The sequence below is a fragment of the Cydia fagiglandana genome, chromosome 26, assembly GCF_963556715.1.
Source record: "Cydia fagiglandana chromosome 26, ilCydFagi1.1, whole genome shotgun sequence".
In the NCBI taxonomy this organism is placed as follows: domain Eukaryota; kingdom Metazoa; phylum Arthropoda; class Insecta; order Lepidoptera; family Tortricidae; genus Cydia; species Cydia fagiglandana.
In genome coordinates this window covers 11,105,638-11,130,028 of record NC_085957.1, presented here as the reverse complement: position 1 = coordinate 11,130,028, position 24,391 = coordinate 11,105,638, and the positions used below count along the sequence as shown (strand labels likewise).

General features: G+C 37.1%; 1 protein-coding gene across 2 annotated transcripts in view; it reads right to left on the bottom strand.

The window, feature by feature from the left end:
* Window positions 1-1,883: 1,883 nt before the first annotated feature.
* LOC134677430 (nucleolysin TIAR) overlaps window positions 1,884-24,391 on the bottom strand; it is a 91,853-nt gene continuing 69,345 nt past the window's right edge. The window contains exons 5-10 of one of the 2 annotated variants that reach the window (XR_010100024.1): window positions 20,824-21,004; window positions 19,706-19,835; window positions 17,122-17,300; window positions 13,561-13,720; window positions 9,337-12,899; window positions 1,884-9,284 (exon numbers count right to left, since the gene is read on the bottom strand). Coding sequence is in view for 1 of the 2 variants with exons in the window: in XM_063535896.1 (XP_063391966.1) it covers window positions 12,858-12,899; window positions 13,561-13,720; window positions 17,122-17,300; window positions 19,706-19,835; window positions 20,824-21,004 (692 nt within the window). In the remaining variant the exon portion in view is untranslated. Of the gene's footprint in view, window positions 12,900-13,560; window positions 13,721-17,121; window positions 17,301-19,705; window positions 19,836-20,823; window positions 21,005-24,391 lie in introns of both variants that reach the window. The other variant, XM_063535896.1, reaches the window with a different exon arrangement.

Sequence of the window (24,391 nt, the reverse complement as noted above, 5' to 3'; positions counted from 1 at the left end):
GAACAAATATTATTGATTCTATTATTTTTCCAAGTCTAGACATAATAATATTATGCAGTTAATTATTTCAGCTGCATCATACTTGCGCAATACGACTGGAATGTTTGCTTTACAGGTAAACAAATTGACTTACGTCTGCAAAAATAAGATGATGATTTATTAATTAGGTAATACAGATGTATAGTCACCTTCAGATATATCAGAGCTGCCAAGTTGCTTAAAAACATCTTGACATGCCATAGAGCATTTAGTAACTAAGGGTCATCCATTAATTACGTCACACGAATTTCTAGGTTTTTTGACCCCTCCCCCCCTCCTTGTCACACTTGGTCACATTTGGCAAACCCCTCCCCCCTAGTGTGACGTCACATTTTTTCTACGAAATCGCCAAATCGAATTAAGTAAGTACCTAAGTATTATTAATATTTTATCAAAATATTTTTGACGATATAAATATTAGTTATTTTATAACCCAAAACTGCTTAGGAAAGAAAATTAAACGAATAAAAACGATTATCGTTTTAAAAACTTGTTATTTAAATGTACAGCGAATAAAATAATTTAAATAAATTTTCGGTTACTGATGAAGTTAAAGTGACGTCACAAAGTTTGGTCTACCCCCTCCCCCATGTCACAATATGTCACATTTTCTTGACCCCCTCCCTCCCCCTAAACGTGTGATGTAATTAATGGATGACCCCCTACATGTAATATACAATGGGGAATGCTAGTGCTCGGAAGAGCTTTTTGATTTGGTCACAGAATAAGTAATAGTATTATCATACAGAACGGACACGCACCGCCCCGCCCCGACTCGGATTACCTCGCCCCGCGACTGAGTTCTGACGGACTCCTGACATACTCTCAGTTCGGCTAGCAACGCCGCGGCGCGATGACGCAACGTTCAAAATGCCGATGTATTTTGCGATGTATGGTTGTTTTTCAAATTCACGAAATAAAGAACATTTATTTTTATTATACATATATTAAAAAGTAGCGTTTTGTAATTATTTATATTTAGTCCACGCTAATTGTGTATCGACAATTCGACATGACATTTTTGGTAATTTATTGCCGCACCATACCTACTTTACGCAATATTTTACGGCCTTTACGGGTTACGGGTGAGTTCGCATATACGTTCAAATAATATTAGCTGTGACCTGTGAATAGAACAGTTTATTATAGCAAGAATCTAGGAGAAAATACCATCTTGTAAATTATGTTTGTTTCTTTAATTTTAGGAATAAAAATGTTTGATATTTACGTTACGAGTACAACGATAACGCTCCGTGAACTCAAAAACATGTAAATAGTAGCCCTAAGCGACTTACTCACACAATGACGCGTGTACAGACGTGCCGTTCACACATATACACGCAAACGAGTTTTGATGTATGGCGTGTCCGCCCTGTGATTTGGTGCCATCGTCAGGCGTGGCTCACTCCGCGATTTCGTCGCTTTGCTACAGGTAGCTAAAAGTCCATCCGTTCGACCCCAATTTTGGGGTTTGCCATAAGCCGCGCGTGGCGCTGTCGCCACCTAGCGGCCATATCTGTGTTGATCGTAACAGACGCGTTTTGTTAGTAGTGAGCCTTCTGTACCTAGTACTATTATTTATTCTGTGACTAGGCTTAGCCTGTAACGTGGGAATCAGAGAAATACAGAATTCATTTTAGTATAAGGTGTCAATAACTGGCCACCTAATACTATAAAATGAATTCTATTTATAGGTAAATAGAATTCATTTTTGGTTTGGGGGTGGCCAGTTACTAAAAGTGGCCAGTTACTAGCGAATTACTCTACCGATATGTTGCGGCTATTATTTTACCGGGAATAAAAAAAATACTATACTTAGTTACAAAATAAATAAAACACTATAATATTTTGTCCCTTTTATTTCGCTCCATACGAGTATCTTCTTAATCCTATATGTCATACAACTAGCATATCTTAGACTATAGGTAGGTACAGAGTTTATATACCTAGGTTATATCTTTCAGTTGTAAACTTAACAAACGAAACAACAGACAGACGAGGCTTCATACTAATACCTGTGACATTTTAGGTATAATGAAAAAGATGTCGTTAAAGTTAGGTTAAGTTAAGTTAAGGTGGGAAGTTAGATGCCAAAGGGCCAAAAATATGAAAAATGTTTGCATTTGTATACATAATAATCACATCGACTAAGTGATAAAAAACTTTAAAAAAATGCGAAGTCAGAAAAATTGTCTATTCTTTACAATATTTTATTTTTGTTTATTAAAATTTAGTCACGTTTGAATTATTTTTACTGTTTGACGCATCCCTTGGTGTGGTATGGTAAATAGTTTAAAAATACTTCGAATAGGCACATGTATAACTATTTTGACTGCGTAATATAGTCTAAAAAACCGTAGAATATTTTACTAAGTTACGAAATATATCAATATTTATTTAATGCAAATATTTTTGAAATTTTAGCAGCGCATATTAGCTCTCCCTACAATTTTGAGGCAAATGAGCAGACGAATAGCCTGATGGCAAGCAATTGCCATCGTTCATGCCCGCTTAATATTACCAGAGGATTTGTAAGTGCATTGGGAGTACGCACAGACAAAATATCCTCCAGACTGAGCATAGTCGTGCTACCCCCTCTGCCATGCATACGGTAATTTTACTCCATGTTCGAGTAGAAAATGTCTTTGTGTGACGTCCGTGTCTTTGAACGGACCAATCACGGCACGGGACTTCGCTCACCTCGTCCCGCGCACACTGAGAGAAAAGTACAACAAAAACACACTTAGAATTACAAAAATAAACTTAATCCGGGGACAAGGAGAGTTAACTAATAGGAACAAATTGACTTTTGCAATTTCTATTAGTTCTTGCAATTTCTATTATCTGTTTGTTGAAATTATATTTGGGATTACTGAGCTGTTTGTAGAAATAAATAAACTTTACAGGCATTTTTTTGGCGTCATCGGTTGCATGAAATAATTGCTCTAAACTCGGTCTAGAGGATTCCTAGTCTATGGGAATACGCTATTTTCTTGAAGGATCGAAGGTCGTATCGGTTCGGAAATACCTTAACACATTCAGCGCCAAGAACCCGACTGTCGGGTACACTGTTCGTAGCGACTACGCGCTCCATACGGCGTAGACGTGGCTACGCGCTACGAGCGTAACCCGTAGCACTTACTGGCAATGAAATTGTTAAAATAACCAAAGAACCATGTAAAATCATGGGTATTTTGTATGAAGCGCTCATCTTGCAATAACTTTTGACAGTTCACCGCTTATAAAGGGGCCCACTGATTAACAGTCCACCGGACGGTATCGGCCTGTCAGTTAGAACAAAATTTCGACAGTTCCAAACAACTGGCCGATACCGTCCGGCTGACTCAGTGGGCTCCTTAAGTACTTGTGTTCCAAAACCTGGCCTTACTTATCTTAAAGAATGATTCTCACTACACCGCATCAACTGGAGGATTTACAAACTTAGTTATTAGTTACAACTTAGTTACAATATATATTTTAATAAAACGTAAGGAACCGAAAAAAAAATGACTTGAATATTTGAATTTAAGAAATCCTTATTTTGACTAAAACTTTTTTGAGAAGAATTTATAGCTCATGTGTACTGATGTGTCGTCGAAAAGTTTCCAAAATTGCAATATTATAAAATTTCGGTAAATTTCGAAATTTTCCGTTTCCAAAATGAAAGTTTCCTTAATTTCCTATGAAAATTTCAGAGAACTTTTCCAACTTTATCGTAACATTTCTCAACGCGCACATTCTGTACTCATGTGTATGTTGTGTAGTCTGAGATCCGAACGCAAAGTACCGAGAGTCATCCTTTATCCTAAGAAGTGTCTTAGTGGTACAATCATAGTGTAATGTGTCTCTTTTATCAAGTTAAATATAAATACCATTTTAGTAAACAAATAATACATACTGAAATTCGTTGATAGATCGAACAATTCGATGTTTTATAACATAAGGTTTTATAGTATGTTCACATATTTTTGTAGTGTTCACATAGTTTTATTGTTATTTCATGATGCGTACATTTAATTAATAAACGTATTTTTATAATAAGTTTACAATTGTCTTTAGCTAACCAAGATCTGAACACCCATTTATAAATATCGTAACCATGTCATATTTTATGATATACACTGAAATAATACATAGTTACAGTTTAGCCTAAAAATACGTAAATATTTTTATGGAATATTTTTTTATAATTTCGTGTTTTACGAAATGTCATTAAAAATTAAAACTTCAATCATTTAACTAAAACAAAACGTAAATATTCTCCGTTAACATTTGACACATAAATTCAAAAATTTGTTAAAATTCTAAACAATATTCAGTAATAAAAAATATAATGTATTTTTGGGCCAGTTAGAACATGTTATTGTAAAACAATAACAATAGAATCTAGTGAACACTTTGCAAACTTAAATTATATAATTAATAGTCACAGTGACTTAAAAACAATATTGTTGTATTTTTATTACACTATATAATCAGCCCAACTTGTCAACTCAAACTGACAATTCAGTGACTGACAGATCGGGCCAACTTGTCATTTAAAGCGGTGACTGCCAGATAACAGAACAACTTAATAAATAGCTCAACAAAAACGCTCAAACACGAGCAGAGACCTAAAAGTACACTTATTCCTCTATTTTAAAAACTACATTCCTATTTATGCAACATTAAAAAAAAATCTAATCAAAAGGGGGGATAAAAAAAACGCCCCGCTTTTTTCGTATTTATGTTTTTTTTTGGGGAACCTTAAATAGATCACATCACTATGATATAAATATATAAAGTCGCGTAGGATCAAGATTAATCAATAAATAGAGGGGGAGGTAAAATCACTAACACTTTCTGGTCATTTGGTTTCACTTATGACGGCGATAGCTCGTTCAAGCTCACAGTACATGCGTTTGACAGCTGCGAGTGTAATATCACAGCATACTAAATGTAATATTACACCATACTTCAATCAATAAACACTGAAGCCTCTGTGATATGATATTATTCTCAAATATTATAAACAAAAAAACCCGTCTTGGCTTAAAAAAATCTTAAAATGCTAAATCTACCGCGTCACTAGAAAAAAATTACAAGATAATGTTTTCTCTTTTGTCATTATGACTGTTAGTAGTTAAACACTCTCTTTTAGTTTCGTTATAACTAAATATTTCAATCGATTGCTGAAATAACTTAAAAGAAAATAATTAATTCTATTTATTTATCTCTTTGTGTATTACGATGTGATTACTGATGTGCCCGAACTTTTCAAAATTACGAAATATTCACTTGGTATATTTTTGAAACTTCTCATATTTAGTTATGTATAGTGGTGGTACTTTTCCATTTACGAAATGAAATCTTTGATTCCTGTGAAATTATCCTGAAATTTCCGACAACTTTTAGGAAACTTTCCGTAACTTGTGATATTACATCCGCAGCCTGTACACCTACTACCAAGGTCTGCCTAGCCCATCTACCGACCTAACCAAACGGAACTACCTAGTCTAGCTCTGACAACACTTATGGACGGTAGAAAAAAGGGGGGGCAGAAATAGGGGGAATAAAAAATGGTCATTTTTTCCGTTATTTGCAAAACAATGGCTTCATTTGAGGGATAGTAATTTCTTGTTTTATTTTTGTAATATATATTCAAAATTTTCTGTTTGGCCATTTGCCCAAATTAGGCAAAGATATATTCGAAAATTATTATTAAAATTTGGAACACCTTTCAATAAAATCAACAGATATATATAAAACTTGGAAAAAATAAGCATTTAAATATATTCCCCAATAAAGTAATCTTAATACATATAGATTCAATGAGAGACATCTTGAAACAACATATAAGAAATTAAATATGGCCGACCTTTCAACTGTACCACAAAATCAGTTAGTATTCTCCATGATTTTTGGACTACGATGTTGTAGTGAAGATATTTTTATCAGACCATCTGACGGAAACAGCTTAGCAATGTGCCGAAGAAAAATTTCAAAACCGTAAAGTTGGGTTACTTTGGCCCTGGAAGGTAACTTTGGCCATTGAGATTTACTCGGTCCAGGTTATATTATTGTACTATAATTATTATGGAAATATGCCAATAAGGTTGTTTTTAGCTAACCTTTGGCGTTTTTATGTTTTTTATTAGACCCTTTATAATGTTTTCATGTGGGTCAAAGTAACCCGAGTTCGCAAATCGCAAAGTTCCCATAAAATGTGTCGTTTTTTTTTTCTTCACGTATACATATTGCCAAGCATTCCTACAGTTAGTTTCGATTTGTATGACACTTGAAATGTACGCCAAGAGTGACGTAAATATTTAAGTGAAACAGTCCTCAACAGTTAAGAACATTGAGAAACAATCCCTAATCTGAACGAGAACTTTCTATGTGGAAACTTGCGTGATAATTTTCTCATGAAAGTTTCCAGAAATTGCGGAAATTTTGAGACTTGCACACTAAATACTGGTTGTTCTACAACTTGCACATTGCCAAACTAGATTCACATTGAATTTGGGCCATTTCATAAATTGAATGTGTGTGTAAACTTGAAAAAATCTGTGTGTTATAACACATATTTGGGCATGGTGAAAGGTCAACCCGTAAAAATGGTCTAGCGGTTTAAAAAACGAAATACTACGACATCTATTGCGCATTATTGCTGAGTTTATTGCAATATTCAAAATAGAAATCGACACATACTACTCTTACTACACATGCATACATGTAACACAAAAAAATTGGGCTTTTAGAGTCAGACCAAGATAAGTCTGCAACGATTTTTATAGCACACGCAGTGCAAGTGTTATTTTAGACGTCAAACTTCTACGAAATGATGACGTATAAATAACACTTGCACTGCGCATGCTTACTATCTAAACCGTTGTAGACTTTTTTTGGACTAACTCTATTTACTTCGCATCGATACGTTTATTCTTAACAACTCAGAAACATTCGAAATAAAAAAAGATCATTGTAAAGTATTCGCTGGTCTCAAGTATTGTAAAGGTGGTGAAATAATCAGTGAAGATCTTACATGGTCCTTCGAACCGGATGACCAAGTACGTTTTTGAAAAGCTCTATAAACGGTCAAAGCTTTGAATACAAATCTAATTTTCAAGGTAATAGGAGGCAAACGAGCAGACGTATCGAATGATGGTAAGCAATGCAACACCAAAGGGGTTGCAAGTGCGATGTCAGCTTTTAAGATTGGAGGTTTGAAGGTTGTATCGGTTCGAAAATACCTTGATGGCTCCAAGTTGCGACGATTGGCTCGATTGCACCGAAAAAACGGATTACATTGGGGTCTACATACGTGGGCCAAACTTACTTCCATATGGGTCAAAGTAACCCGACTTTACGGTATTTGATAATAGTTATCTCATTAGCTAAATGTTAGTTACAAGTTGTTTTTTTTTTACATTGCAAATAATAATACGTTTCGAAGCGTAGATAACACAGCCCAAATAAAAACATTATAAAACAGACTAGAATATTGCGACTAGATCTTTGTACATTTGACATTTCATGTCATTTAAGCAATAAAAAATCATGACCTAACTATCACTTACAGAAAAGATGCTTATGAACGTTTCGTACCAGTCCACCTGTTTCTATCTCTATTGCACGTGCGTAGTTATATATTGCTGTCTCATGATGCCAGCAGTCGATGATACCGTGCGAACGGGACGGAAAAATAAATATTTGCGTGCGATAGAGATAGGAACAGGTGCGTCAATGTACAAAATTCCTCGCGCTAAGCGTCCTTTCTTTAACTAAAATACAGCAAAACAGACATATTTAACACTCTAGGTGGTAAACACACAACATGTATCTCACTATTATTGGCAACCCTAGAGTCAGGGCTGTCGCTCGGAAAGCGTCTCTCTTAGCATAGTGCGAGAGCCGGCGAAAAACAGCTGGTACTCATAGTGTTTTTTAATTACATTTTGAAATTTAAAAAAATCAAGTGATATTGTTTTTACATTAACTATAATGTATCAATTAAAATCTCGATATTCTGAATAGAAAAACCTATCCTAATGTCATATGTTAAATCGCACTAAAAAAAGATTTTACTTACTTGACACACGAACGGGCCATATTTTCAAATGGCCGAATACTATCTGACATATAAGATATGTGTGCGACATAGCTGTTTTGTTGTTTAAATTAAAATTAAATAGAAACTATAAGTGTTTCTCGCCATTTCCATAGTGGAACAACCATCTTGGAAGAAACTTTCAGTCCATTCTTGATATCGATTTTTATTTTGAATATGTTTTTTTACATTTAAAATATTGCTAATGGATAGCGCAGACTGGTGAAATCACCTTACACGTTTCAAAAAATATGTTTTTTGTGTACAAAACAACGAAGATTCTAAACACCGACTAGCATGACTAGAAACCAGGACTAACAGACAATACTACACCTCTATACCTATCGCGACTATTGGAACATTTTTGACAAATTTCCCTAGCCTTTTAAGGATCAGCGATATAAAAAACAATACCAAGGATTTTTCAGTGAATTTTAAACCTAGTAGAAAATAGAGTTGATCGGTCTCCTGGCCTATTCGGTAGTGATCCACACCAGGCTGGATTCCGGTTATTGTATTTATTTGTATGGATGTCACCATTATTCGTTCCCAAGTTATGGGTGTTGATTTATGTATTTATATGTTACTTAAATCATCGTCTTTTACCCACAACATAAGCTTTATTTAGCTTACTGTGGAAATAGGCCAATGTTTGTAAGTAATATTGTCCCAATATATTTGTTATTTAGTTTTCGCACGAATAATAAACCAAAAAAATTTTTTCTTTAATTTTTTTTTATAAATTTTAAGCTTTTAAATTTAGATCGTTAAATTGTCGCATCGATCGTTTACTTCGAACTCGGATAAATCCATTCGACCCTCTCAGAAAATATCTACCCTATTACCTTTCCTTAATACCAAATTCGCATAATCTGACACATGGATTTATCCGAGTTTGAAGTTAAACGACTCAATTCAACGTTAATGTATGTCAGTTGTTATGAGGATTTGTCAATATTTAATGTCGCAATAAGATTTAAGTTTAACAGGAAACATCCTTTTTGCAAGTTGACAGAAATGTTCCAAAAATCGTCTTAAACGGGCACTCTTGGAGTTCCCGATTGTGTAATTGGTGTTTTTGTAGACGGATCAGCCCGAAGTAAAACGAAGTTTGGCACCGAGGGTGGGGGCGCTGGCTCTTAGACTATAACGATCTCTTGTCTTTGTGTGAACGTTGAATTTGCGCTGGCTCTTAGACTATAACGCACTTTTTCTTTGTGTGAACGTTCAATTTTGTTACGTTTAATTTTAAAATCTAATGTTGCTGATGTTTTATGACGCTGATTACGAAATAAAAAAACGCTGTCTCCTGGTTTATACTGCACAAGGTTGAATTTTGTGATAATTTTAAGTCTAAAATTTATTTTTTTGTTAAAAGTTTATTAAACGTTGTATGAACGCTGGTTACGATGGCGCCGCCGTCTCTTGTACTATAATGCACGTTGGTGCTTATTTATTTTATTATATATTTTTATGCATATATTTTTATAACGCTTGTTATTTTGTCTTTGTGATAGTTAATAATGTTTTATTTTTTAACTCGAAGTGAATTTAAGTGAATTTCGATTATACCTTGAGAGTTTATGTGGCTTTATGTAATAATTTAACTACATAAGTCATAGCAGCGTTATATATTTGCATTATTATAAGGATAAGGAATACTTTTTATCTTGTTTTACAATATTTCTTTGCATAACAATCTTTCACGTTACATAACGTAATTTATTTAAAATTATTTTTTTAATTGTATTACTTTTTCGAAGGAAAACATGTGTTTGTACTTGAAGTGTGAGATTTATTTCATAAATATTTAAAACGTTCATAAATAGAATAGGTACATATAATTTCGTATGGTTTTAAATGTAAGGATTTTGATATTTATTGTATGTATGTATGCATGAGCGGACGCCCCCACACTGCGCAGACGGTGAAGATATAAGGCATCTCATAGTGAAGAACCGAAAGATTAGGATTACTCTAACACCTATCATATGCCGATCTACTTTAATTATATATATGTTATGGTTATATAATATTTGGTGTTTTCGTGGGATCCTAAACAATACCTTAATTATGGAATGGATAAAAAAAAAACACACAAAAACCGAATTACACAAAATTTGAATAGCCTATCTAAAAGATATAATATTTTAAGTTTTGCACATTGTATATAATATACTTTAAATATATGTAATTTCACCTAGCTAACATATCTACCATTTTATAATGGTTCATAGTGATTATAGCTTATTATATCTTAGCATATCTTAGTTTTAGCATTAGCGTATATATATATGTATAGTGAAGGAAGTATATAGCAACAAGAAAAGGCAACGATCTGCGATTTTTCGGGGAATTCAAAAACATCATTTTTTTTTTCAAAAATCAAACAATTTTACTTTTCATACACGTACTCTGTACTTTAAAACTGACATAGAACATTTCTATTAAAATTTCACACTTAAAAAAAAGTTATTTATAATGTTTTTTTAATTCCCCCGCGGCAGTCGGAAATGCTGAATCTTATTCTAGTGGGTACATGCACTACACTATGTCAAGCGAATAATAGCCTTAATGTTTACCTAATCTCATTATATATGTTGACTATATCTAAATTTTCTATCTATTGGTTTTTTACTTTAATATCGTAGCCTTGCACGAACTTAATACTATGGCAACTTTACTCGCGATTTGCGTTTACGAGTTATCATTTGGGGTCAAATCGCGCTTAGCGAAACGATTTCAACTCTCAATGCATGTATATAAAGTTGATTTTTTCTTGACGCGGTATATTTGTATAGTAAAAATAATGTTGCAGTAAAGTATATGCTATAGTATTATGTAATGTGCTTGAGGTCGTACCTCTAACCGGCGCGCGTAAAAGCCCTCGCTTCGCTCGGTTTCCTTTCGATTGACTGGATGACACAATTGACTCAACGATTCGACCCTTATCTTAAATGAACTATATATAATAATATATAAATATTTTACTAGCGATATGTCTCTCAAGTTTGACTAATGCCCAACAGAAAGCTAATAGATGAAAACAAATTAACTATACAATCAATAAAACGATAACTTTCTCAATATAATATATAAAATACACCATTTACAAAATATTAATATCGAATTCTTAGGTATTGTGGATAGACACAGTACCTCCAAAAAGTTTCAAAAAAGACGATGTACCGCTAGCTGTACTGGGCGCTTGCGATTGTCGCATGCGACAGACGCATGTGTCAGCGACGCGATAAATGACAAGCGACAAGCGCCAGTGCGGCTTGCGGCCGAAACGAACGAACATTACCTACGACGATTACATGCCCTTAAATCTAAACAATAAATATTTTTTCTTTCTTAACCACCTATTCAATAAATAAATCTAATATTTCACTTAGTTTTTTCGGTATTCCCTCGAACTTTTAAGTGTATCCGTTAAGTATAGACACAACCATGTTTAAGTAAGTAAGTCGCGGCCGTGTTTGTTTGGCAAGATCCGGACTAGCAGGAGTAGGCGTGCCGCATGCCGCATGCCACAATGTTGCACACTACAATTTTGCATACCACAATGTTGCATGCCACGCTAGTGCGCTATAACTTACCACGGTTTTAAAGATTGACACCTGCGAACAGCTGTATAAAAACGTTTCTATTTGCCTATATGATGAAATAATAGGTCATGTGATCATTTTTACAACTTGTCGTCTACAATAATTCAAAGTTACTTTTATCTTTGTTGCTAGATGGCGTTAGTATCACTATGATGTAGAAAAATCGCGACGGTTAATGTCATAAAACATGCCAATTCAGAATTCCCTAAGGGATTTTATACGCTCAAATATCACACCGGGTAAACAAACGCCGCGTTTTGCCGCACCAGCGTGTAAAACGCATGCCGCACGCCGCAGCCCAACGGAATATAAAATGTTTTATAAAACCTCTCACTCGGCTGCCTAGTCATCTACATTCCTACTAAACATTTTTCCAAAAATCTACATTTTTCCTCTAACTTACTCTATACTTGTGCTTTTTAAGTTTTTACGCATTCGTAAATCGAATTACCATCCGCAACCATATTGGGCCCGCGTGGTTCGCCTTAACCTACCTTATAATATGAATATCTATAATATATCTTTAAAATTATTTCTTATGCATTCTGTAGATATAATCATAAGCATATAGAAACCAAATATTCGATAAGTGACTCACATTGCCTTTTCGACCCGTCCGGGTTACACTAAACGGCTTTAAGCCAAAAAAAAGAGCTCACCCACCGAAACATCCTTAGTACTAGATATACTTTTAGAACAGAACTGACCTAGCCAAATAACAATCGTTCATAGAAAATGCCAATCGAAATGACGTTTCAAAAAAGACGAAATGTTATGATGGCTCTTGTCTATGCGACAACGTGAAATGTGAATATCAGACACGTTCAACCTAACGGTGTTAAACAGGGATGGTTATTTTATCACTTGAATAAAACCATCCATGATACGCCTTCTGGACGCTTGCGAGTTATCGCATCATATCATATTATATCATCATCATCATCACATCAACGATGCAATAAATGAATAGTAATATGTCTTTTCGGTCCGATATTTTACTATTCGAAAGGCATTCATCGATATACGATTGTCTTGGCTACGGCCCTAACAGAAGAGGGGATCGAAGTGGGGGGAGGGGGGGTTTAGACGCAGTCGGCGTGGCAGCAGCACCCACGCCCTCACACCAGCAGGCTCGGTGCGAGCCACTCATCCTCACTAATCTGGAAAAAACGAGTCTTAATTATTTACTTAACATATAAAAGATTTCCCTCCGGGAAATAGGCGTGATGTATGTATGAATGTATGTATGTATGTATATAAAAGATCAAAAGACGACGACGCCTATTCTTGGGATTAGTTGCACGGCTACTCTTCTGTTTTTCGTAGGTACGCACATAACTAATTCATACATACATACTCACATATATACACACATAACTTCACATAAACACTTTCACTTACTTATCACCTACTAAGACCTTAACCGACTTAAGTCCTTTTGTACTCAGTTGGATTAGTGTTTTGATAAAAATTCTTAGTGTTAATTTTAATCTAGCTTTTATAATAATTTGTATTTCGCTTAGATCCCCACGTCACAGGCTAAGCCTAGTGTGGAGGTCACTGTACTGCCCCTATGTAACATCAAGTTATGAATTAAATATAAGTAATGCATTAAATTTGAATTTAGTTATCAAGCGGTCTGGAGGCTCCCATTAACTAGCCCTGGCGAAATGCCGGGATAACGCGAGGAAGATGATAACGATAAAAGATCAAAAGATTTTTCGACAAGTAATGCAGGTGACTGAGTGTGTGTACCGCAGTGCACAGACAAAAAGTCTTAATTTTTCTGAGAATATGACTTCCAGAAGTTTCAGCACTCACCGGCTGCACCTGAAAGTGCTGCACGGGGTAGTGCAGCACCTGCGGCGGCTGCGACATGGCGGCGACGCCGCCGACTCCGCCGACGCCGCCGACGCCGCCCACTCCGCCGACGCCGCCCACGCCGCCGCCGAGCGCCCACGGCAGCTGCACGCCGCCCATTCTGGAGGTGACGTCACTATTTAGTACTAATCTTTTCGGTATTTCATATTAGAGGAATAGTTAAAAGCCACCAGGAGTGGTCATTTCTCCATACAAACGCAGTCGACTGTTTCCTCCGTGGGTTTTGATGCTAAAGCAATGATTTTTTCAACACAGATTTATTACTGTCAATATCTGTGTCGGACCGTTTTGCTTTTTTTGATATTTTTGTTTTTTAAGGCTAGAGCCCCTCAAAAATAGCCAATATGGCCTCATTGACTATGCCGCAATTACAGGCGTAGTATTCAAAACTGATATCAATTAGCCAAAAAAGCAAATCGGTCCGACACAGATAATTTCATAATCATTTCAATTTCCAAATTTGGTTAAGATTGGTTAAGTTTTGGAGGAGGAAACAGTCGGGTACAAAACCTCGATTTTTGAGATTTTTACGCAGGATTTTTCGCCTTGTCCTTATCGCATTAGTTTTAGGAGCCGCTTCCGTTAACGAGACGGGTATATTTACCTAAAATATTTAGAACTCAACTCCTGTTTCGTCTTAAGACTCACACCAACTGCCGCCATTAAATGGACGTTATGCTCTCATTTTGAAACGACATTTTTAAATGACATGAACATTCAAGTACAATATATTTTATGTCTGGTACTGGCTGCAAAAATATCTGACACAATCTTATTTGAAGAGCCTCAAGTATGTGTCACATATTTTTGCGGTCTTCAAAGAGTAACATATTATTGTAGGTGACTGTACTAAGGTACTTGTGCCAAATAAGGCCCATCGATTTTATTAATATGCATGGATGCAAAATTTGAACCCATTCAATTCACATTTATAAAAGTATGAAATTTGAATAGTAAAGCAAGCTTAATGAGCGGGCCTTAATGACGCAGGTACCTTAGTTTTAATTGCTAAAAAACAAGATAAAAGTTTACATATACAACTTGTACTAGCTCTATTTTTTTGTAAATGTTTTACCAACATACTAAACTAGTACTAGACATAGATATTATTATGTTACGTAAATGATTCATGTAATTTAAACACAATTTAACCATGTCGTTTTAAAGTGAGAGTGTTCGATTGTAATGGGAGCGGCTTTTGGCGGCCGGTTCGGGTGAGTATAAAAATAGAAATGGGAAATAACTGTAATAATTTGTATTGTCACTTACTGAGCAGCACTGATGAATTGATCCATACATGAAAACGTTTAAAATGAATTTATTTCACAGTTACGTTTAGGGTTTGCAATCCGGATCCGAAATGTATGAAATTATCCGGATCTGGATCCGGATCCGCGGATATTCCCATACATTTCGGATCCGTCGTGCAAACCCTAGCTACGTTAGTATCCAATGGCAAATTGTTGACGAATTATACTTTAAATAAGATTATGGCAAAAATTTCATTTCTGATACAAAATTTTATCGCTGAATGTACTTTTCTTTCCATAGGCAAATAATTAGACCGCGGGCCGGGAGCAAATATCGTCAGTCGTCGCCTCCCGCTTGTCAGACTCGGAGTAATTAACAATGGAGCCGCCATTAACAGGCGTTCCCCTCTGTCGAAAATAGGCGGCCAATGGTCAACCTCATGTCAACCATATGTATGGACTGACGTTTATCTGACATGACGTACCTATACATTTGATGTGCCCCTCCCCCGCAAAAAACGGTAGACTATTTTGTACCGAAAATTTTAGACATGGCGTCTCCGTTGGTTATATCCTCCAAGTTGTCAGATGATAGTTTAGATGCTATCGTGAATAAAAAAAGCGGCCAAGTGTGAGTCGGACTTGCCGTTGGAGGGTTCCGTAGCAGCAAGTAACATAATAAAATTGCGGTTTACGATTTACATTTATTATATTATTATAGCCTCTTTTATTCCTTAATACATTAAAAATAAGTACATAACAATTCGTAGATAATTTCACGTGCAAAATTAATCTAGATCTACAATTCATTCTGACAGTAAGTAAATTAAATATTTATCTAATCTAATTAATTAATACTCTTTTTTTTTAATTATTATTATTCAATATATGTCATGCAGTTTAATTAAATTATTTATGTAAAATTCGTGTTTGCATTAAGGACCTCTCTTCGAGTGAAGGCCTCCTCCATATTATTCCATACATCTCTATCGTTAGCTTTGTTCATCCAGTCTTTGCCAGCTACTTTGTTTATTTCATCTATCTATCAAGAACTAGATATAACATAGAAGGGTTTACGATTTATGACGATTAAAAAAAACTATTTACTAGATCTCGTTCAAACCAATTTTCGGTGGAAGTTTGCATGGTAATGTATATCATAATATTTTCTTTAGTTTTATCATTCTCTTATTTTAGAAGTTACAGGGGGGGGGGGGACACATATTTTACTACTTTAGAAGTGTCTTTCGCGCAAACTATTTAGTTTAGAAAAGAATGATAATCGAAACCTCAATATCATTTTTGAAGATCACTCATCGCCTCCCGTTTTATACTTTGTCAGATGATAGTTTAGATGCTTTGATGAAAAAAATCGTCAGACTGTTGTACAGCGATGGAAAGACCGTCAGTTACTTGCATAAACATGTAAATGTAAAAACAAATGCAGCAAAATGTACAACAAGGTACCAGAAAGACAAAGGATATAAATATAAATAGTCTGAATCCAGTTTCCAGACGTCACGCCAAAGCAAACTTAGCAAACATGGATAGCAAATACTAATTTATTTAGGTAAGTACATAGTAATTATGTATTCTCTTTAGGCATCAGTAAATCAATTATCGCGTTGCTTTGTTCATGATATTCTGTTTGATAAAGAAAACTTGTTAAGATATAACGTATATCCATTAATTTCTTTGATATATTAACATGGAGATAGAAAATGTAAGTTAATGTTTTTTGCATTTTATTTTATAGGTAGGGTACCTTAGAACTTTACCTTAGAACCTTAGAAATAAACCAGAGTAGCTAACCCTGACAGCCGCTAAGCTAAGATGAGACTGGGCTGGACTTGTAGGCCAAGAAAATTACCAAGTGGACACAACATACTGCCAGATTCGAACTTTAAGATACGTAAATCAATAGATCTAGAAACGATATGGATTAGATGTGTCAGTGTCAAAAGTGACCTTTTTGTTTGAAGAAACGTCACATTGACACTGGCATATCTAATCCATATCGTTTCTAGATCTATTAATTGACGTATCTTAAAGTTCGAACCGGACCGATAGTGCGGCATCGCGGCAGACCTCGAAGTAGATGGCGGCACGACTTTGAAGTTCCGAAAAATTAATTGGTACGCGCCGGGGTTTGAACCCGCGACCTCCAGATTGCAAGTCGCACGCTCCTACCGCTAGGCCACCAGCGCTTTTTCGAATGATTTAATCTTGACCATTACAGGGTTACACGTACCCCATATACTGCTGCTGGTAGCCGAACTGTCCGTAGGAGTAGCCCTGCACGCCTTGCACGCCTTGCACGCCCTGCAGGAAGCCCCCCAGCTGCTGTGGGTACGTGTTGTACCAGTAGGAGGCGGGGGGGACGCCGCCCGTGTACGCCGCGCTGAAGGGGCTGTACGCGGTGCCACCGAGCTGGAAAATCATAAAAAAATATTTTAATTATTTTTAATATGTACATTTGCTCAAAAAGTGCTAAGTGTAGCTGTTTAGCGTTCGCAAAATTAGTTTTTGCGAAGTAGTGCTTTTTACTTTTTCAGCTTTATTAAATTTAATTCTGACCGCAATTGATACGTCCACACCATTATTGAAGAGTTTGGATGTTTAAAAACTTTATATATGTATTTTTATTTCGCCATTAGTATTGTACGTAATAAATGGCTAATGGCGAAATATTTATTTATAGTAAATATTTAATTGTTATTATATAAATAAAATGTTATAAAATACGATATATGTATCACTTTTTTTTATTTGGCTGTAGTCAAAATAAAAAAATAAAAATTAAAACGTAAAACCGGCGCCCGCCATTTTCACTTGAAATTTAGTTGAATCAAAATCTTAAATTGCAACTGTAAGAGTGGTCTCCGTGGTGGACTCCGGATGCTGTCTGTTTGCGTGTTTTTGTATGTTCACGATAAACTCAAAGAGTCCTGGATGGATTTTAATGCGGTTTTGACTTATTGATAGAGTGATTCTTAAGGAAGGTTTAGGTAGGTACCTATATAATTTGTTATGGTTTACTCGCTCAAAGTGGGGGCGGGTCGCTAGTAGCGTATAATATTTTCTTTTAGAACCCTGAAATTCTAATAATATAGCTTCAAACAAAATATAATTTTTACAGCTTCAGTATTCACTTTAGAATTCTGTTTCACAGTCAATTCAGATAAATAATGTAAATAAGATCCATTTCAAGCATTATCATGAAAAAGGTCACAAGTCTAATGCTTAATTATATAATTACTTTACTGAATTTGGCAAATATCTCGGAATTTGCATTTGAAATTTTAATAAGTAAGTACTTTCCGGAATATTCATTTTTTAACGTTTTACGGCGCGATTCGGGAAATGAATTAGAGATGCACTAGATATGAAATAGTAAAGATATGTGACCTTCCACGGCAAAAGGTAACATTGCCCCGGCTGAATATTCCCATATTAGCAGCAAGCAGCGTTAATAAAGTGCCAGCCGCCATAAGGTACCTTTTTCCGTGGAACGTCAAATTTCTTTACTAAATCATATCTAGTGAATATCTAATTCATTTCCCGAATCGCGCCGTTAGTTCTCTGTTCTCTCTATTATATACCAAATACCGATCTGAAATATAGCCAGGGACACGGTAGCGGACAGGACAAATGTTTCGCGACACGCGTTGGCATAAAGAAAATAAAAACCGGTTATTACTGACATAGAGAAAATAAAAACCGGCCAAGTGCGAGTGGGACTCGCGTTTCTAGGGTTCCGTACATAAGTCCGACTCGCGCTTGACTGCACATTTTTAATAGGTTTTCCTGTCATCTATAGGTGAAGAACTATTTTGTGTATTATTTCAAAATTTTTGACCCAGTAGTTTCGGGGATAAAGGGGGGAATGGTAATTTTTTGGCTATTTTCTTAAATAACTTCGAACCTATGTATTTTAAAAGTATAAAAAAATATGTCCATCTTTGGGTTACTAATTTACATATGTGTACCAAATTTCAACTTAATTGGTCCAGTAGTTTCCGAGAAAATAGGCTGTGACAGACGGACAGACAGACAGAAGCACGAGTGATCCTATAAGGGTTCCGTTTTTTCCTTTTGAGGTACGGAACCCTAAAAATACATAGAGTGCTCAGTTCGTATATCAGTTTTGGTACCAAAACGGTTATTATTTTCGTAGTCAACATCTAGCATCGAGTAGCGGAATTATCAGTACTGCTCCTTGATAATAAATGTTCCGATGACCGAAAAGTCTAATGCTCAACAATTTTCAGCTAATATATAACCGGATTTATTGGAACGCTATTTTCAACTCCTTCCGCTACTCGATGCATAAATGTCGACTTCGAAAATAATAGTCGTTTTGGTACCAAAACTGATGTATGGAGTGAGCAGTCTGTTCTTACTACTTACTATATTTCTCTATGCTACTGGCTACACGTGTCGCGCCATATTGCCAGACATGTCCAGTGTAGTTCGGAAACGTCACGCCACTTCATCCGACGTCAGGACGTCACCGGCAACATGTTCTCACCTGTCCCAGTGTCTGAGCGTTGTTCGGGTCCCCGGACTTTCTCCAGCACTTGACAGGCTGGCCTTTGTGTTGATGACCTGGGAACCAAGGGTCTCACCTGTCCTGGTGTCTGAGTGTTGTTAACCCCCAGACTCTTCCCCCAGCACTTGACGGGCTACCTGTTCACGTCGGTGTCGTGTTGATGACCTGGGAACCAAGGGTCTCACCTGTCCCGGTGTCTGAGCGGTGTTCGGGCCGCCAGCACTTGACAGGCTACCCGTTCAGGTCAGCGTCGTGTTGATGACCTGCGAACCAAGGGTCTCACCTGTCCTGGTGTCTGAGCGTTGTTCGGATCCCCGGACTCTTTTCCCCAGGAGCATTTCACAGGCTGGCCGTTCACGTCGGTGTTGTGGACCGCCACGATCGCGTGCGTCGCGCTCTCCTTCGTTGAGAATCTGGAAACCGAGGGAAGACCTTCAGTAATGTTGATTATCATAGTGAAATACGTTTTTGGCTTAGGAAATCTTCTTGTCTAACCACTAGGAATTCCGAAATTCCACCTATGTCGATCATCCAACTAAGGGGAACTCTAAAATTCCACTAAGTTCGACTGTTGAACAATGAGCAATTTCCAATTTTGCTATTGCCACGGTGCCCGAATTCTCGAGTATACATATTATCGGGACGAGAGGGATGGATCGATGGCTTCCACACGATCATCAGGAAGCGGTGCAGCTGTTGAGACGGTGGCGCACCAGCTGGAATACCATCCTGTGCACGTTGGCCAACCGGTGGGACTCGCCATGGCTGAAAAGCACTGGGTGCAGTTAGCCCCCCCCCCCCCCCCCACATCTAGCGTCTTTCGAGCGTCGGCGTCTGGTCAGCGCTATGGAAAATGACGTCGCTGCGCAGTTGCATCGACGTTGCGTCGAGCAGCGGCCATAGAGTTGTAGACGCCGACGCTCGAAAGACGCTAGATGTGGGGGGGCCCTTACGAGTACATGTCCCATTATGTAAAATATTGTTTTGATATTATGTTGATGTTGATACTAATCCTAGAGATAGATTTGCTAGTTGGGTAGTAGCTTTATGTTAGTGACACAATGTGGAGTATTGTTCGATATAAATTGATTATTGATTTATTATTATGCACCTTTGAAAGGCTAGACGCCGTTGGATCAATTAGGGCAAGCAGTACATATAGCGAGAGAGATGATCTCCTAGACAGAGCTGAAGGCCTGGAAAGTCTTCTGGAGCAGTTCCTCCAAGCCAGGTCTACCTGAAGCTTTAATGAATTGAAAACCTCCTGACCTGATGAAGGCATATCCCTTGTCCTTGAACACCCTGATCTCCTGGATGGAGCCGAAGGGCTGGAAGGTCTTCTGGAGCAGTGCCTCCAGGCCTGGTCTACTGGAAGCTTTAATGAATTGAAAACCTCCTGACCTGATGAAGGCATATCCCTTGTCCTTGAACACCCTGATCTCCTGAATGGAGCCGAAGGGCTGGAAGGTCTTCTGGAGCAGCTCCTCGGTGAGGCCGGCGGCCAGGCCTCCGCAGTACACGGTGCAGTTGGTGGGCGAGCTCTGGTTGTAGACTTCGTCGAAGGTCAGAGGTTTTGAATTTACTGGAACAGATAAAAATATATATTGTAGGACAACTTTACACAGATCGCGTTAGTCAATATAACTTGGGTTGTGTTGTGGGTGGGTGACGATATAGTTATACAATACATATATAAAGGCTGGTTGACGTAACTGGTGACCGAAGAGCCGGCAGCTTCCTTGCACAACGTATCAGCATTGCGATACAACGAGGAAAGGCTGCCAGCATACTTGGCACATCGCCTCAAGGGTCTATTTTGGAGTTAAGCTAGTTATTATTTTGTTTAGTTTATCTCTGCAGGTATATATGTATCTAATATTATGTAAATAAACAATAGGTACTTAAAAACATCATAACCTACTCCGGGAACAAATAAATGTGATAAACACACAAATAAATGCCCTTACCAGGATTCGAACCCGGGACCTCCTGCTTCGTAGGTAGGGTCACTAACGGCAAAGAGGGTGAAATGGGAAAGGAGCGGTCGGAGAGTCCCACACACCGTGCGTGAACGCATGGGCCACTCCGTCAAAAAAGGTTCACTAATGAAAAGGCCGAACTCCCTACTTGTCATAAATTTTTTCTCCCAAAATTTCTATTTCAGCCGATTATACTCACTAATCGTCAATAATTTTTATATAACCAGTATTTTTCCACGTATGTATCTTAAAACCCTATCCCTTAATTACTTTTCTATTCAATAGAAATCTATAAAAGGATAATAATTCTTTTTAAGTTACTACGTTGACCACAAACCATTCGTTGAGAATATTCCTTTGAACGAAGACTCGCTCGGAAATTGGAAAATAAATCAAAGACGTATAAAGGAGATAGATTTAACCTCCCTTTGCCGGTTTATGAGATGATTAAAAGGATACTTTTAAATGTATCTTATTCTATATTACATTAAATTATTATTGGGTCTGTGAGCTGTAGAAGTCACAAATCCTCATGGCTCCGCCATATTGAGACCGGTGTTACTCGAAGCAGGCGTGGCTCACTCCGCAATGTCGTCGCTTTGCAACAGGTAGCTACAAGTGTTTTCGCCACGGCATTTTGGTAACACCACTTTGACGGAGCTGTCAAACCCAACGTCATAAAAGGACAAGCACAAGGCGGGAGCGACCACTTGCCTTGCCATCTAGCAGCCACCAGCGAAGAAGTAAGTATTTGGTCATATACATGTATTGCTGACCAGAGTAGTATCATATTTATTTGCGATATCATTCAATGTAATATGGTCTGCATATTATACTTAATACGATCAGTTTGTTTCTTGTATTATTGTTAATTGGATAAATAAATAAATGTATTAATGTTGTTTGGGTGTTTATTTCACAAGTACATCCGTTCCACACCAATTTTGGTGCAAGCCGCGCGTAGCGCTGTCGCCACCTAATCGTAACAGCGCGTTTAGTTATTAGAGAGTGAATCTTCTGTACCTTACCTAGTACAGTCAAAGAATTTAATTTACTACCCATTTTGTACTTTGTCACAGTGACAACCGTATGAGGTCTCTAGCGGCTTTCATATTGATTGTCACTGTGACAAAGTACGAAATGGGTCGGAAATTAAATTCTTTGACTGTACTATTTATTTATTTTGTGCTCGAAGATAGGAGCGTTTTTTGGGCGGCGGGTCCGTGTGAATCGTAACTGTTCCCTTTTACAATAATGTGAGTAATTTCAATTATTATTAATGGCGGCCCAATCACGATCTCATTGATATTCAGAGCCGATTTCCAACTATTGAATCATCACTATCTACTAATTACACTGGTTATTGGAATTGTCAATTATTCAATTTATTCAACTAATAGCGAGGGCCGATTTGACTATCTGTTTATAGTGCCTGTCATTCGCGTTTAAGTTCTAAATACAATTTGTGTATTTGAAAGTTATCTAAATAAATAAATATTACAGGACATTTTTACACAAATTGACTGAGCGTGAGTCCCACAGTAAGCTCAAGAAAGCTTGTGTTGTGGGTACTCAGACAACGATATATATACTATAATATAATAAATATAAATACTTAAATACATAGAAAACAGCCATGACTCAGGAACAAATATCTGTATAGTCATACAAATAAATGCCCTTACCAGGAATCGAACCCGGGACCATCGGCTTCATAGGCAGGGTCACTACCCACTAGGCCAGACCGGTCGTCAAATAAATAAATAAATATTATAAGTTGGAGTTAAAAACCTGGGGCCGTAAGGGCCTGGTGCGCGTTGCCTCATCTTAGATCTTTTTCGGTAAAAATCACTGAGGTACCTTAACGGCTAACAAGAGTTTCCGACTTTTTTCTGTGAGTCTATCTAAAGGCACGTGTCTATGCTAATAGACCAATGAACCATAAGCAATTAAAACAAAACATACGAGACACAGGGTCCGATTCGGATTTCGAAATAGACATCTATTAGACATCTTTTAGACATCACCAGATACGATAACGATATGTTTAAGATCTAACCTGTCAAATTTGACATTTGTGCGATTCTGGTGATACTCTTGAACGATCTCCACAGGATATGACTTAGAGATCCAATTCACATCTAATAGATATCTTACTCTATCTAACGTAAAAGTGACATTGGTTGCCCGAATTGCGCTGCAAAAGAGAACTAGTTGATATCTAAACTATAACGTATCTAGAATGGATGTAGTACGTGTCGTCACTTGTGAATATCTTGAAGTTCGAATACGGCAGTCTGTCGCACTTGTAAATTCGTACAAGTGTGACAGGGAGGCAACACGTCGAACGTGGTTCAGCATTTCAGGACACCTGGGCATGCCTTAGGACGCCTCGGCATACTTGAGGACGCCTTGGCAATATGCCGAAGGATGGCAATTGCCATGCCATGCCGACAGAGGGCGCCGGGCATTAATGTCATTTTCATAAAAACCTATACGTTTCCCCCGACCGCCTAATTTCCGGTGCGACATTAACTATTTCCCGCCCAGTCACATCCGGTCTGTTTAACAAAGCAATAGTATAAATTGTTCCAGACAAACGGTACGACCTAGATTTTAGGTTATTCAGGTTTACACCTGCTATATTTTGTTTGTTCAATCAAATATTACTAATTAATTGGACAAGCAGAAAATAGTTAAAAGCACTAACAGATCTTAAAATCGATAGACTAAAAAATTTGTTCAATCTTCTCAGTGGCCTGTAATACGAGCAAAAAATTAAACTGTAGGCTGTACTCCTCATACGGACCAACATTTGTTCAGCAACTTTTAAAAATAACTTGTGGTTTGATTTTTAATACACTTTAAAGTTTATTCTAAGACGCAATGTATTGCGAATTTTGTTATGTTTAAGGCGTGACAAGCAAAGTCAATCACAATAACATGGCGTGAAGTTAATATTTATTTTGTATGAAAAATAGGTAGTCCAA